This window comes from Acanthaster planci, linkage group LG06, assembly GCF_054643075.1.
Source record: "Acanthaster planci isolate LZ-2023a linkage group LG06, COTS_SCS, whole genome shotgun sequence".
Lineage (NCBI taxonomy): Eukaryota > Metazoa > Echinodermata > Asteroidea > Valvatida > Acanthasteridae > Acanthaster > Acanthaster planci.
The window spans coordinates 12,427,031-12,443,925 of NC_141782.1; the positions used below are offsets into that span (position 1 = coordinate 12,427,031).

At 44.1% G+C, this 16,895-nt stretch overlaps 2 protein-coding genes across 7 annotated transcripts in view; both read right to left on the bottom strand.

The window, feature by feature from the left end:
- LOC110974863 (uncharacterized) overlaps window positions 1-2,022 on the bottom strand; it is a 36,873-nt gene extending 34,851 nt beyond the window's left edge. For 2 of the 3 annotated variants that reach the window (XM_087138219.1, XM_022226773.2), the window contains exon 1: window positions 1,841-2,022. In XM_087138219.1, the coding sequence (XP_086994345.1) occupies window positions 1,841-1,985 (145 nt within the window). In that variant the 5' untranslated portion in view covers window positions 1,986-2,022. The remainder of the gene's footprint in view (window positions 1-1,840) is intronic. The other variant, XM_087138220.1, reaches the window with a different exon arrangement.
- A 1,925-nt stretch (window positions 2,023-3,947) lies between these two features.
- On the bottom strand, window positions 3,948-15,853 carry LOC110974842 (iroquois-class homeodomain protein IRX-4-like). Of its 4 annotated transcripts, none has more exons than XM_022226749.2 (7): window positions 9,944-15,853; window positions 9,184-9,429; window positions 8,784-8,851; window positions 8,110-8,453; window positions 6,195-6,758; window positions 5,319-5,408; window positions 3,948-4,736 (listed from the first exon to the last, which is right to left on the bottom strand). In XM_022226749.2, exons 1-6 carry the CDS (start codon window positions 9,992-9,994, stop codon window positions 5,386-5,388), a joined length of 1,296 nt encoding a protein of 431 aa, XP_022082441.1. In that variant the 5' UTR covers window positions 9,995-15,853; the 3' UTR covers window positions 3,948-4,736; window positions 5,319-5,385. The 4 variants fall into 4 exon arrangements, with proteins under 4 accessions (XP_022082441.1, XP_086994551.1, XP_086994552.1 ...); XM_087138425.1 differs by having other exon boundaries at window positions 3,948-4,727; window positions 5,316-5,408; XM_087138426.1 differs by lacking the exon at window positions 9,944-15,853 and adding an exon at window positions 9,877-9,899.
- Window positions 15,854-16,895: the final 1,042 nt, after the last annotated feature.

Genomic DNA, 16,895 nt, shown 5'->3' on the forward strand with positions numbered 1-16,895 from the left:
CTGTAATTTTTTCAGGTGTTGATTTTTTTGTGCTCCTGTGATTTTTGACAAACTGTCAACAAATGTCGAAACGCAAATCGGAAATTAAGCCAGAATTCCTTTTCTTAACATTTTCTGGGAACAAAATCTGTACTGCAAGGCTTTTATTTTAAATTAAAAAAAAGAAAAACTAGGAAAATGTCTATAATTACTAACAGTTTGGAGACCATGTGGGGCAAAAAGTCCTTCTCGGGCAACTGAAAATGAAATTCGGGAGTTTAGACTCCCCTGCCCGAAGGGCAACTACATTTTTTTAAATTTCGCGAGTCCTGAACTAGTAGTACTCTACAAATCCCCTCTTTAAACATTTGGACATGGTCAGGCTACAGTGGAGTCAGAGAAACCTCCATAGGCCTTCCCTTCCATTCATCAATTTCACTCAGCAAAGCTTGTACCCCAAATCAAAAACCTTGGATTTCACCACAAAACAGCCCTCAAACTTTCTACTGTGCCTACTTTAGGAATTCAGTGGGGAATTGGAGATTCCAGTGATGGTGCTAAAGTTTACTTATATTCAACAAGAAAAGAGACATTTTCCCTTCAAATCAGAAACTCACATCAGCCAAGCTCAAAGTCAAGATCTTCTTCATGTAGTGATTCAAACTGTATCATACCGTGCACGCCTACCGGTATACTGATGACTGTTTCCTGAGGAGTGCAATGTTCAGTAGCCGTGACTACATCAAGTTGCACACTGGACATTGCAATGCTCAGGAAACAGTCATCCGCATGCTAGTCCAGATATCACATGCTTACTGTGAATGGTCCACCTGGCCAGTGTGTTGTGACATCTCGATATTCTCCTTGTCTTTTGCATAGAGTTTGAATCAAACAAGAAAAAAAGATGGTAACTTTGATTTCGACCCCTCAATAGGAGAGTTTCCAATCTGAAGTGGACATTTTCCCCATGCAAGCTTTACAACCATCATTAGAATCTCCAATTCCCAAAGAATCCTAAGGTGGACACAAACACCATGTTAATCGTTAATGTATCTCATACAAAACAATGTTGTTTGCAAAGGAGCAAATTTTTTCATCAACATATGTACTTCTCTCAATCCAACAGCTACAATGTTACAAATGAACATGTACAGACAAGACTAGCTATTTCCATTGGAAAAATGGAAACTGAATTTCAAAAGAACGTGAACGACAACGTCCATGACAGTAGGCCTATGACGTTTGTGACCATACATTCGCCTGGACTATACTGTCATCGTTAGTCACCAGGTCCCTTATTTTGCAACTTACTGAGACAACCAATGAGACTTGATATAATAGGTGGCAAACTTAAACACCTGTTGACTTTATGGTAACAGACATAGAATGCAGGGCCACACACAAACATGCCCACAAGACTCACTGGCTACGAATACGATGTCACGTGGGATTGGAGTGACTCCAGGAAGGCGGCGAAAAAAATCCAAACCAAGTCTACGATGTCGAAAGAGTTCTTTTTTAGAACAAAACAACACAAATTAATGGTCATGATGGTGTGCAGATGGTCAAAAAAATCGACTGGCCCCGTATTCTCAGGTTCTGTACTAACTATAGTTGTATTTGTACCCTAAGGAAAAACAACCTAGCACCGGTTCATGGTCCAACATTTTTAACATCCATTGCTTTTCAACCCTCCTTCCTCCGTGGTTTAAGAAAGTCTGAAACCCTACAACTGCCTGGCCTATATCGCACCTGTCAATGATGTCATTGTCAAATTAAAAATTATGTTAGGCCTAGCCCTAGGCCCGGTTGTTTGGGGAACTCCATTTTCAAGTTTTACCGCGCACAGCGCACTCCCTACCTCTAACTTCCTTATCCGGGTGTCGCAGGAAGCTCATGAAATGCCCAACAACAGCAACATTGCTGACCTTTCCACCTTGTTTAATGATGAAATTTCGGACGCCGTCCGCCGAAAAATCAACTTTCGGTTTCGGGGCGTCCGCCATTTTGCATGATTCGCGGTTTTAGACAAACGCCCTCTGTTGACGAACAGAAAAACCTTTTCAGTGCAAAACGGCCACTTCATATCGGCCGCGGGTCTTGGCTTGTGGTCTGTCTCAGTCTTTCCCTGTTGTGAAGCTCATTTAATTGTGAGGTTTGCGAAGATTCAGGAAAAGGGCCTGAGGGGTACAGTCCACTAATTCAAGCCCTATTGAAAACAGTGTAAAATCAGCACAGTTCAGGGCCCAATAACATGCACGCCAACAGCGCATTACAGCTCCCGGCGCCCATGAGACAAGGCCAATCATTCTTGTAACCCTAGCTCTTATTCCGAGCAAGTGACAAAGTAAGCCTTCCTGTTCCTCTCCCCATAACTGTTCACTGTTAACCTTGACCTGCCAAAGGATGGGTCATCGACATCACCTCTCTTCCTCTCGGGTCTGGATTTGTGTCTCATGTTGTTGACGGAAGTGCTTGTCATCATGCAGAACACAACTGCAAACTGTTTGCTCACCTAGGCGACTACTTAAGTTTTAATAATGTAAATAATATCAAACATAACAAACAAATAGGCCCACAAAAACAAAAGAGCGGAGAAAGCGAAATTCCCTGTATCATGTTTGATCTCCCTTATTACACACGCTAGTATCGCGGAGCTTCCTGTCGAAAGGGGGGAGGGCTCTGTGCTTATCTCTCTGTCAAAACAAAGAGCGACACTGCAACTCCGTTCACAAAATGTACCGAAAACCAGAGTAAAAATGTGTTTATCCCATTTATACCAAACCATATGTGTATGATATAGCCCTAGCCACTTCGTCCTGCCTATTTACATGGATAAGAACTTCAACACACCAGCTGTCCATGTTCAAAGTAGAGCACACTGCACAGCTGGACTCGTGATTGTTGTTGCTTTTTCGTATTAGAGGCTGTGCCCGAGTCTTGTGTCTGGAGCTAGGCTCCGGTCTTCACCCATTGCAAATACATGTACGTCTGCACTGGTACTGACAAGACGTAGCCGCAGCTCTGAAATCGTTTTGAAAACGGTCCGCTCTACGAAATTAAGGTGCAAATGGCGCCTATGGTAGAGGCAGGCTGAAATCGCTTCATTGGCCGCCGCCGCAAAAGACGAGTCTCTTTGCTTAATGAAACGCGACTTTTGGGGACATGCACTTCGTTTCCTTTCTATCCCAAGGGCGTGTAAAAAGCCCCCCAACTTAACATTAAAAATCCCGGCATTTTGGCCAGCCGAAAGTACATGCACATGTGTCTCCCGACGGAGAAATGGTTCTGGATCCGCGGTTGGTGACTGCCAATAATCTCGTACCATACTGTAAGAACCGTTTGTACCCAAATTTGCAATATTTCCGGATGGCTCAAGAAGAGAACCAAGCACCACGGCCGCTCGCGGACTACGTCAAATTCATGAAGTTTAAACGTTCATGCAAGGCACTTCCTTATTACGACAACGTATCCACCCTGCTTATTCCTGTTACCAAGTTTCCATTATGCCAGAAAACACTGCATGATTGTCAAGGGATACATGTATTTCCTTTTGCCCAAGTTGCGACATGAATGCAAAATACTTACGATTCTTCCCTTTTTTTCAGGCGTGGTTCTAGAGCCATTTTGGGGGCTATCCTTTGCACCGATGTCACCTTTTTAACTTTCGCCACTGCGAATCCAAATATTTACCCCTTTACACATTTTTTTTATTTTGTCGGGGGGGTGCTAGACAACTTTTTTGGGGGGGGGGCTTAAAGCCCTTCCCATAGTCCCCCTCCCCGATCTCCGCCTGTCCTTTCCCCTACTTTTTGTGTCTTCATATATTTGTAGCTTGGCATTCCTTACATACAGCAGGCTGCTTAAAATATTAATTTTCCTTCAATTATTTGTCCCAATTCTTCACGGTCGTACATGTATTGCATTGTCAGAGGAAAGACTCGACAAAAATATTTTAAAACAAAATCTTATAATAATGTACTGCAATGCAATATTAAAGTTTTATTAAACAGCTTTTAAAGACATAATTTAATATAAAAGTACCGTTGTTTTAGCAATAAACCACACTAGCAATATCCCACGAACTACATTTTACAGCTTTTGTTGTCGCTGAAGAGAAAAGTGGCTAATCAAAGTTTATTTTCAAATTCAATCCCAAGTAGGCCCCCTAACCATGACAAACTCTGGGCGCCATGACAACATTGGGGGATGGTAACACCCTACATTAAATAAAATAACCAGTCACCTCAACTTTCCTGCTACGATCATTTACAACGACCGGTGCGCGAGATACAGTTCCAAACACTTCAAAGAAGTAAATGACAGTAACGCTCGGGAATTATCAAAATGGAAAAAACAAACTTTTCTTACAATTTTTTTTCCAGCGAAAGATAACTACCCACCACTGAAGGTTAAAAATGTTTTCACACGCAGATGGTGAAAAGCTCAGTCTCATTTGATTTTGTGTACACTCAAAATTTTCATTTAATGATGTCTGTACCAACTCCAGCGCTTGCACTTCATTCTTTCTGGCCGTGTCTGGAATGTGGAACATCTTAAGTTGTTTTTAAAAGGCGTTCAATATTATTGACTGCACCGTTTGACGATGTGAGTTGTGTCGACGGCTGATTCATGCATGATTCGTGTCTCCTACGAAGGTCAGGAGGTACTATACTTTCTCTGAGTAGAGTTCATTTTGGGGTCAAAAGGGGGAGAAGTCCACGTTCGTCAAGGTCTTGCTCGAGATGTAAGCCTACCTGAGTGATAGAAAAACAAAGCCAAAACTTTGTCAGATGGGCCATAATGAACATATAAAAAAAAGTTTAATATTTACTATTGATTTAAGCAGGAACTAATTTTAGAGAGGCTTTAATATGAGATTACTTTGTGCCAACGAGTCTCGATACATTTTGAACATGTATAATGTAAACAAATTCACAAGGCACTGTGCACCTGACTTCAACGTTCTACCACAGCAGCGCGTGCTTCTTAAAACTAACCAATGAATGAAATTGTTCGAGGAAATCGGATCAAAACCAATTTCGTAAATTAAAAAGCTGCTAAAAACTTGTAGATGGTATAAATGCCAGATCTACTCCGCGGAAACTTAACACTTGGTTGTACGTTGTTAGAGCTAAAATTTATCCATCAGCCGCTAAACTGTTTAAACTCCATCTGCCTTTATTTCGGGGCATCTGTCATTCTGTTTGGTGGGGCATGTCTCTTGTAAAGTGGGTGTGAAGCTGCATTGTGCCCGGTGCGAGCAAGGTGCATGGCTCGGTCTTGAGCAGGTGTATCCCGGAGGACAAGGTGGGTAGAGGGAGGGAAGATATCCTTACCTTTTATCGCCTCAGCACCGGCCTGAAAGCTGTCTTTATCGGCCCGTTGGCATCGTGTCAACAGCCATTAGGTCGTGCTAAACCTGAATGCTGGAAAGTACACGAGAAAAGAAGAGAAGAAAGCAGACAAAAGAGGTAAACTTTTGTGTTACGGGTGTAGCAGCTCGGCCTGACGGCAGCTGGAATTGACTTCACGCTGGAGCCGGCACATTCGCCAGCCGGGTCAAAAGACGCGCAGTTGACGTGCGACGCTTGAAGTTGTTTTGTGTCCACATCACCGGACGCCAGCGAGAGCTGCGAAGGGTGATTTCGTCTCCAGCGCCCCGCCAACACCCAGCTTGGGAAACAGGTGTTTTCTTCGTTCCACGGGGAACTTGCGGCGTTAGAGGGGGTACTTTTTCAGCGGCATGAACTTCGACAATTTTTGACGTGTTGTGTGCGTGCGTAGGGTTGATAGTTGTGAACAATTGTTGCAAGTGTCGGAATGATTAACGACTCTTCAACTCTGAAGTGAGAGACCAAAGCATGAACAGTTGGAAGCTGAAGTATAATGACCGAAAGTAAACTCGTCTGCTCTTGGTCCCAATCCCAAAGGAAACGATGTCTCTAAGCAAAGAACAAAGAAGTCACATCCGTCTTACGGTGAACATGGCTCAAGTCCACGAAGAACGATTTGTGACTAGCTGATTTCTGTGCACTTTCATCATTATTTCTCAGTACTTTTGTAAGATATGTCTGATTTTAATTTTCATTTTGAATGGTTTTGAACAAGAAAACTCCAGGAAGGTTCACGGCTTATTGGTTAATTTTTTTTATTCTGGCCATCACAGCTTGCAGAAAGGAATCGCAAGTTAATTAAAGCAAACATTTACCAACCTTTTTCTTGATGGAGTTCCGACGAAGTCGCAAAGCCAGGCGAGGTGAAACAAGTCAATGCGTAAGACTGAGGAGGATGTGTGGAGGCAGTCACAAGGCGCTTCATGGCAAGTCCCGCCGAATCCAAGGGGGTGTTGTAGGGCGCGTATCGGCCTTGCGAATCAGTCACGCGACGGCTGTGGCACGGTGTCTGCGAGTGATCGACGGAACTCTTGTCAGACAAGGCTGTGTCCACCAGGGACCAGATTTTGGGCTTGTCCGCTGGCCGGGTCGGTGGCTTGATCTCGCAGGACGACGGTCTGGAGGTAGGCCCACATGTGTCTCTGACCGTGGAGGGCGCCAGAGGGGCAGGGCTGGGACTCCTCCTGTGGCAGAGAGGGCTACAGAGTTCCCTAGGTCGATGGGTGTCTTCCTCGTCATCGACCGTGACGCTCACTGAGTCCCTGCCCGTGTTTGTGCCCATGAACCCAGCCGGCACCCTCGGGTCGATATAAGGTAAGCCGAATTGGCTGCTTCTTCCGTCTTGAACCCTGTCTTGTGTCTCCTCTAGCTCTACGTCTGACACTTAAAATAGCACAAAGAAACGATTTCTCTAAAAGACATTGTTCCACCATCGAGACATCATGTTATGTTTGACTCCACCTCATGTAAGAAATACATGCATGTAAATTCAGTTATCAAGAGACTGAAGTAATACCGAGCGTCAAAAGAGATGAAAACAAACTGGAAATGAAAACGAACGAATTCTTTTACAAAACTGCAGGTAAGTGAACAATTATGAATTATTGCAAGGAGGGAAACGAGTGGTTAGAGACGAGAGTTTTATAACTAAGTTAACCGCCAACTACAAAATCAAACCGGAGACGCAAGAATACTGTGAAAGTTCTATGCACTTATTAGAGTTTTGTAAAAGTTCATGCACGGGTAGATCAGATTTGTATTTATCTACAACCACTGACTTATTCCTTGCTTTGGGTAAAAAAAAAGGATAAAAGTAAGACATTTTTTGCATAATACGTGTTCTTTAATACTCATGACGTCACGCCGCGGATTATTTTAGTACACCGCAACCCAAATCCACACAGATTGATGAGTTATCTTTGGCATCAGTTTCAAGCCACGAACGCAAACTACTCAAACTGCTCGTTCCGGGCCCACCGAGGATATAACCGGGGATGAATTTCGTTCAGGAAATCCCTCCTCGTGAAGGCAATAAATGTTTGCCGTGTCCGTTCAACGTCGCAAGCAAAAACCCTCCGCGCGGCCAGGCAAACCGAGTAGGCCCTCGGGGGTCGGAGGTCCGCGGGCTGCCGTTCCGCGGTGCGAGAGCCCAGCCGAGCGGAAGCGGCTCTTCCGCCCCTCGCCGGGATCAGCTCTCTCTAGTGCGGTTCAGTTTGACACGCGCTCTCACGCTAACGAAAAATTAATTTTCGCAAATTCTGCCAATTGAGACTCTCTGCTCATAAAAACCTCAAAATAGGTTCAGGCTGAACCGACACAGTGTAATAGCGAAAGAGATAAAAAGCGATCTTTGCTCAAAACATACCGGCAATCAATTGTTTCATAACATTACCTATACAAATTTCGCGAGCTATCTCCAAAATTTGCTACTGGAAATCTCGATCAAACAAGACCCTTCTAAAATCATTGTTGTTATTAACAATTGCAATTTTGAAACTTGAATGACAAAGTAGGCCTATGTTACTTCATGTATCAAACAATAAACACAGTTTTTTCAAGTTCTTTGAACATGGTGTTAAAGGTAACTTTGGGTTACGAAGACGAAAACAAAATCGCATTTAATATTTGCTGGAAGTACTGAAAATACTGCTCATCGTCTAAATTCAAACAGTTGACGGTATCAAATTTTCCTACTTTTAAAAAAGACGACTCAAAAGGAAACTTAGTAACCTACGTTGGTCATTGTGGCTGCTATCAATGTCCGATCCCAGGCCGTCGTCCCTTTCGTCCTGGCCATCACCATCCTCGGACTCATAGCCTTCTTTCCGGTCGTCGCCGACGCATCCGCTCCGAGGCGACCAGGTCATCTTGTTCTCCTTCTTGAGGCGGCGGCGGGCGTTGGCAAACCAGGTGGAGACCTGGGTCAGGGTCATCTTGGTGATGATAGCCAGCATGATCTTTTCCCCTTTGGTCGGGTAGGGGTTCTTGCGGTGCTCGTACAACCACGCCTTCAGCGTACTAGTGGTTTCGCGGGTGGCGTTCTTGCGTCGGGCGCCGTTTAGGTCCATCGCACCATAACTGCAAAGAGTTTGGAAAGTTTGCTGTTTAAAAATTCATTTCAAGCAATGAAAATACTAAGTTCGTAAATTGTTTACAGACAAAACAGGCAAAACATAATTGAATGGTCATCAATTACAAATTGAAGAAAAAAACATTGCTCGGTTCCAATAATTACGGAACATACGTTTTGACCAAGATCACAGTGAAGGGAGGAAAGCCTCAGGCCAATTTCATTTAAAGAAGGCGAAGTCATTTACATGATGTCATACACATAACACGTTACACAACTATAAATAAACAGATGCTTTGCCGACACAGTATACAAAGGAATGTAAAAATGAACATTACCTTCCACCGTAGTAAGGATACTGAGTCGGCAACAGGTCAAAGGGGAAACACACGGCTCCACTATTTGTCTGTACAAACGAGCAAAAAGAATATTCCTGTTTAAATGGATTCTATACGAAATGACCTAATGGTAATTACATGTAGCAGTAACTGCGTTAGTAAACCAATACTATTCTTAAATAAATTAACTTAGGATTGTAACATTTTGCAACACAAAAATTTCAAAAACTTTTGTTGGACCATTTTAACTTTCGACCGACAGAAGTTTCCTCAGGAGATTGCATGCAACTATAAATGAATGACATTAATTTCCGGGGTGTGTTTTGTCGGTCAACTACATTGAAAAATTCGATTTTGTGAATTTTCTTTAAATACACTTGTTCGTACGTCTCATTCGTACCATTGGTTGCGAGAAAAATGTCGATGAGTCGGCCCCAAACGGGACGAGGTTTTTCTCAGCCGAATACATTCCTGTAGGGAGTCTGCGATGCGACGCCGCAGGCCCGGGGAGCAGCGCGCTCGAGCGGCTCTCCATGGGGGTACAGCACACCGATTGCCCGGTACGGGGATCCAATATCACCGGTCGTCCCGTAGTATCCGAGTACTGTCGCGTGTTAACTGGTGCCGTTGCCGTCAATGGTGAAAGCTGTGGATAAAAACACCCAAAACAGTAGTTCGTGTCTGTTTCCCTTGTTATTTTGCATGCTTTAACAGTTTTATTGAAAGACTAGAAAAAGAAAAAAAAACATGCGTTAAGTGTCTGCACGCCACCCGGAACAATTCCGATATTTGTAGCGGTTGCCGGAACAACTCAATAATTTACATACTGGAATCGATGTATCGTAGAACGCAAAAACGGATTTGGGAAATACTTGATGTGCGTATGTTTACTTTTGCAACCCCCAAAGAAAGTCATATCATTTCACTCGTATGGTCTGACGCTGAAAGGTTTTTCTCATTGTTTACTCGTCTTTAGACATGTCCGATACATCTGTTGTTATTCTTTGGACCGTATCGAATCAGGATCCAGCTGATTCTGCCACATTTTTAGTGCGAGAAACCCCACTTCACTTTTGTCGTTAACAGCACGGACCTATGTGATTTCGAACTGTTTCCAACCATTGACTGCACCCTCTGTCTATAACAGTGTAAACACTCACCTGGCCGCCGAACTGGTGTGAAACACCAACAAACTGCGTCAGTGTTGACATTTCAGTCCTCGAAGGCTGTGAGATGAACAGGATTATAAAACAGGTCGAATTTCTTGAACTGCTTGTCGGTTGGTACGAAAGCTTGGTGAAGTTACCAGAGATGACCACCACCAGTTAAAGTCTATCGCATTTATTCAAACAATCCGGCAACCCACCTTCGACCGTGTTGATAAGACTAATTGATTCGGTAGCCGTAGTACCAATTTTCGCTACTTGCAGCTTTAATTGATGGCGTGTACACAGGGTGAGGTCAGCTGGCCGGCACACTCAACCAATCATTAATGCATGAGGTCAGGGAGGGGCGGAACCAGAGCCGGCAAGAAGCCAATCGGAGCTCATGAGTGAGCCCTGACGGACAACCTGCGACCGCATCCAGAAGATGACGCCCCGGAGGACTCATGAATGGAATTAGCCGGCCTATTTTGGAGGTGATTGTCAACTTGATGTTGTTTGTTCCCGCCTTTTTGTTAATCAGTGCCTTACAGGAGTCGTTCCTAGACATGGAATTTTCCATGAAAAGGCTGTAGACTTTAGTGTTTTTCTCTGTTTCTCGAAGTAAATGGGCAAAAAAACCCCACAAACCGTCCTTTCTCACAAGCTTGGGCTACAGTGCCAGATTGCCTCGCATTCCGGTTATTCGTATACCGTGCACTTCATTTTATTGCTCGGAGCATCCTTCCTATTCGGTGCAGATACTGTACCGTGGGGTATACGGCGGCTTCAACTGCTAGCGGACAAGCCCGCCACCAAACGGCAGACCTTAACACCGGCAAGATCAGCAAAGCAGAGGCATGTTTTAACCGGCCTTTTGCGGGTTTAATGTTAACAAAATCAGATATAGTGATTTCTTTAAATTCGGGTGAACATAAACCATTATATCTCCATAATATAAACATTGTTGCTAGACCTCGTTATTTGGGGCAAGTTTTTGCCTAGTTACAAGACTAAGAGACGTCTTGCACCGATACACTGTTTTCAATGGATGAGAAGGGCTCAAAGGAACCAGTCCATTCTAGAGATGGTGGTCGCGGTGATGCAAAAGCTTGCCCCGAATCATGAGTTTTAGCAAGTGTCTTTAGTCTGAGGAGATCAAATCATGTTCATGTACAATCAGACAACTCAGTGCATACCAGAATTTACTCATATACAATGTAATTCGCAAAAGGCTTATTTATTGATAGTCCTGTCTTCCGAAAACCAGAAGAAAAGTTGAAATAAGGGCTGAGGAAACCAAGGACTTAAAGCAGAATGACTTGAGGGCAGTTTGACAGAATCGCCACAACTGGGGAATTACCTTGAATATGGCCGATATCATACTTCAGTTTTCGCTGCATTTAGTAACACATCCATTCACAATATCTTCTCCTTAGAAACAGTTGAAAAATTGGAACGGGTATCACACAAAACACTTTCCTTCCAAACTTCAGATTTTTCAAAGTGTTACATGCCACAAACAAACTGAACAGAAAATACTTGGCAAAGAGAACAAGAATTATGATGAACAATTCTGGAATATGGAAAAGGTATTGTTTTGAGCAAACACTACGGTACACATCTATGTAATTCTGAAACTTACACCACATTATCCGCAAGGGTTTTCCCCGAAAAAAAGGACGAGACGCAACCCACCCTATATCGAAATATTAAGCAATGAAAATAGGCCTGCAAAATTTTAAGCCAGCTCAGAAAAAGTATCCACCACGGAAAATGTATATACGAAATGCTCACGGTCATTTCCATATGAGCCCGTGAAAAAAACCTATTAAAGGCATCAATTAATCAAACCAAAAATCGTATCAATAGTGACAGGAGATTTGAAATATGACTTTTCATTCCTGCATTTTCAAGAGCTGCCGCGCGTTTGTAGGATTTGATGAACTCGCGGTAGCAATGGCGAGGGCCGGCGCTGCCAGAGCCCCGGTCCTCATGTACAGTGCGCCTCGGAGCCGTCAAGAGGCGAGAGGGTATCCATGAGGAGGCGGCGGTGGCTTCAAGCCGCGCCGACGCGGAGAGCCGGTGCGGTGTCGGGCTGTTTGTCGAAGGGGCCTTCTGCACGAGTCTCGCCGGGCAGTACTCGAACCTTAGAGCTAATGATGATGCACTCGATAGCCAGGGCCCGTTTTTTCCCCTTTACTTGACAGCTCCAGAGCGCAGTTTAAATCTCGTTAATCTACCCTAATGAAGCAGAGAGATACGAGATTCCGGGTCGAATTTCACCCAGACTTTGGACACAATGTCGACGTCCAATTGTTTCGCGTACTGGTTGCCGCCTGTTGTGAATAAAGCTTTTCCACAAAATAAATCCGCATTGTCCTAAACTCGTCTCAATCCCATACTTCACTGTTTGAATCAAACTTCATTTTCCACCGTCACGTCTGCCGCTCCGACTGTATGTCCGGACTGTCGGCCATCCTTTCTATGCACGAGAAATGACCGCAGGATGTACATGTATTATAAGTCCACGGGTCGTCGGTCGCGGCCGTCTCTTGTTCTGTCTGTCTCCATTCGTCACTGGCCGAGTCCGCTGTGTCTCGTCTGAACATGGTCTTAAGCATAATACCAAGTCCCCGTCTTGTCTGCGTACCTAACCGATATTAAACACTGAATTCCAAAACTGGTCCTATTTCTTACGAACATTCATTTTATTCGTTTGATACAGAAATACCTTCCAAGTCAAAGCGGGGGTTTTCTTTTCGACATTTTTAAAAACCAATCTGTGAAACGAACTAAATGCTTACCGCACATCTAAATTCTTTTCCCTTGAACCCTTGCCCTTTTCGCCGCTTTCCTTCAAAAGAAAAAAGTGAAAGAATTATCTTGAACTTCAAATATGGTGCGGTCGCCCGTGGTCTACTGCCCCACACCTACTGGTATCGTTTCCAGTGGGAACTTGTGGGTGCACTTTCCGACCATTCCTCTACGGGGAGTAAAAATGGAAATAAAATCCAACGCAATCCACGTGAACTGGTATCGTACATGGGCATGCAATCGACCCGTCGTACCTTCCAAGGTCCAGCTTGGCCCTAAATCAGCCACAAAACACCAAATCCTCAAGGTGAAATCACCCCCCTCCCTGTATTTTACACGGGCAGAGACGATCTACCAGGAATACAAATCGAGTTAACATAGAGAGACCCGTTCAATTTTTCACAGATGCAACACTCTCTTGACCTTTGTGAACTTGACACCCGGTTACTTGTAAACAAACAGCAACTTTCCACCTGGGCCACCACAGAAACACGCCACAGACAATCGTAGTTTCCATTTGGGTTTGATTATTATTCCCGCCAAAAATGGTTTCTCAATTTCCAATATTTTTTTACCTCAGTCCTTCAGAACAAGTTACAAATGACACAACAGTCTTTGAGAAATAAACAAAACTCAGTTATGATTATTTCACCATTTGCAAAAATGCAAAACACATAACGTTGGCGTCGAGAATTTATAAACGTTAAAGTGTACCAAGGAACGGACTAAAAACTTACAAGAAAAATCTCCAGGTCTAATCTTTTACAGATCACTCAGTTTCTGACAAAAAGGAAGTTAACTTGATCACTTTTTATTAGATTCTAAGAGCGAAAGGTTAACTGTACTCCCTTGAAATTATTAATAGACGACCGAGACAGACTTGTTTATCCTTTAAATTCCCGGCCAAAATAATGAGTGGGAAATTTATGCGATAACTAAACGATATTTTCCCCAACCGCGGGATTATTAAGAGTCACTTACGGCCGAGATTTATGGCGCGAAACCGCGCCGTTTCGTTTACCTAGCTCTCAAGGAATGAAAACACAGGACGCGCAAATTGATTGGAATTATGAGCGTCGTGGTCGACACCGGGTCTGGTTGTGTGCGTGGAGGGCAGAAGAGATTTTGGAGCAGGCTCCTTCGAGTGGGGCTGATGGGTGATGGTGCGGGCCGAGGTGGCGGGTTCCTTGAGTGGTTGTCCCGGCCGCGCCGGAGCGAGGTGACGTGCATAACCCTCCTTGTCTGCCCCGTCCCAAGTAAAACTTGTCCGGCTTGTTCGGCACGGAGGTCAGGCCTTTTTATGTCAGAGTCATACTTGCGTCACTCTCGGGCTGAAAAAATATGGCTGGCCTCATGTTCACAGAAACCAAAGGATAATGAACTGAGTGTTAAAAAATCTCACTCGGCCACCGAAACGCCTATTTATAACCACTACTACTTAACTTTAATGTAAAAAGGGCCCTTTTTAAAAATGACTAAGCAGATTTACATTTTGTGAATACATCCAACTTCAAGCTAGGGTAATACTTCTTCTCTGGCCGCCAATATAAATAGCAGGCAATGCGAGAGGGGGGGAAAGGGGAGCAAGTGCTGAAGTAATGGCAAATGATGAATGGAGAAGGAAACCAGGAATTTCTGTGACAACAGCAGCCTTGTGTAAGTCCTGATTGCAGAGAGAAAATCTTATCAAATATCCTTAGGACAGTTTTCAACTTCACGGTCCGTCAACTTAATTCCAGGCGAGTGTTTGTTTACATTGTCAGCGGCAACGTAAATTGTGTTGTGTTTTGTATCGCTTTCACGGCGCCAACCATACCTTGATCATTCAGCATTAAATTAGGGTAAATCATCATGAGTCCATCTTCATGTTATGGCTCAGAAACTTGGTAAAAATGAAAACACTTTCTCAACTAAGGATGCACGATTTCTTAATTTAATTAAGAAAAAAATGAACAGTTTTGTACGGTGGAAATTGCAAAAAGGCCAGCCTAGGCAGGCCGCTGCAAGCTAGCGTGAGGTTTGGACCAGCGATTTCCCCATCGACGCACCCAATCTATAGGCAGAGGAGGTTACTCTCTTTGCAATTTCGATTTGGGGCAGGCTTCAAACTCAACTAGTACATGTATACAGGCAATACATATTAGGACAGGTTCGGCATCAACGTGAAATTCGAGACTTCGGCACTTCCCGGTTAATTAAGAACACTGGTACCAAGGGTCTACAGAATACTGGTGCCAAGGAACAAGGCTACACTTAATCTGGCCCTAGATGTTTCTTTTGTAGAGTTCAAATCAAATCCCGCCAATTTTTCTCCATCACACAGCAAAAGCGAGATACCAACTGATCCTTCGTTTATCCACTGGCTTTACAAACGGTTCTTTCTGCAATTTAGGATTTATAAACAAGAGGCGCAGCTGTCAACGCACAAAAACTGAGCACAATCTTAGGCCTGGACGAGCGGGTCAAAATCTCGTTTATACGGCTAGGCCGAAAAGAGAGCGCTTGTTTACAGCAAACCGGGCGCGCCGTCTCTCTCCAGAGCTTCAGTCTTTTGAGGGTGTCCATCTCGGGTCGTCTTGTTTGTCGCTTTCGGTCGGGATGCGAGGTGACAGTGGTATGCGATTATCGAGCGGATTTGTGCCCGCAACATGTGTCTATCCTTTAGTTTCCCATTGTGTGCCGTCCAAACAAAGCCCAAAACAGATCGATAGGGATTAAGACCGAGTCCTGTGGTGATGATCTGGTATGTATGTATGTGGGGGGGGGCTTGGCGGTCACTCAGAATTTATAGACAGGCTTGAGGATTAAATCACCCTTTCCACCCGAATAACAATACACTGCACCGTACCGTATGCTCGGCCCCAGTCCGGCTGTGTTGGGGGCAGACGCCCGTCGGTGGTTGCCTAAATTCCCCCGGTGACACTACAGCCGTGACGCCGCGTTGGATCAGCCAGTCTGCCTCCAGTCACAGTGGCTGCAAACCCCCAGTTGCGTCGACCGCCAAATTTTCCCTTTCGGAGGCTTCGAAACACAAGTCCCTTCTTGTCTTATTGTAAAACGGCAGGCTGACGGACGACTGTGTCGCTTTTTTAATGACAGGAAACAAAACAAAAACTGAAGAGAACAGGGTACTGTTGGTCAAAAAAATGTGGTTTAACAACGCAAACGGCCCACGCACAAATCCGATTCAGGCTTGAAGGAATGTGCAGACAATACAACGTGAATTCGCAGAATGGTGTCGATTTTTTTTCTCAAATGCATGCTTATTGCATGACAGTGACCTGTAACGCGCAAATGTGAAAGTTTGACTTACGGACAGGGGCCCTCACGTTTCGATGTGGGCAGAATCTTTCCTGGAAAGATGAAAGGGTCGGGGAGTGAAACGTGTATACCTAGGCTACGACCCGTGGTGGGGTTTCCTGTTGCAAAGAGGTTCTGAAATACAAATCGTCACCGTTTTCGCTAAGAGTCAAAAGTCTCACCGGAGGGTAAAAACAAGTTTTCGAGAAAATTGCATTTGAAGTTGGACTCTTTTTTAAACGTCCAGTGCTTAGCATTTCTTTGACGTAACCAATGCCACTTCTTGAGAAAAGGGATCTTAAATTACATAAAACTACGAAGTCAATTCAAGTTGTTTATTTTGTAAACAAACATTTTGGCCTGTTCGTAAAATGCTATCTTCGTGAGAACGGCACGCACCAGTGTTTGCCATCCAATTCGTATGTGTGACGTCACTTCAGTTTAAACCGACCTGACTGCACCAGAACCAAGGAACTTAACCGGAAGTTAACGCGCAACTTGAGTGCGCGACAAAATTCCCCACAAAAGCACAGCATTGCGAGGGAAGTTGCGTGCGTGTACATGACAAAGTCACTTTCGAACAGGTGATGTCAGGTACAAAATTGTTACATTGTATACATTTCCGAGCTCAACGTTGTCTATTAGTGAAAACAGAAAATGCGCTTTAGGTGCATTTTGCCCTGCAGTGACGATTATGCTGATTTCAGTTTATTGCACCAAGATTGTAAGCATCACATAGCCTAGTTGATTTTGAAAAAAAAAAGAAAAGAAATTTGAGAGAAAAAAAAAGAGTTTTGGCCACTTTGTCTCTTCGTGAAACGGTGACGAAATGTGAAAGGGTAAATTGAACAGT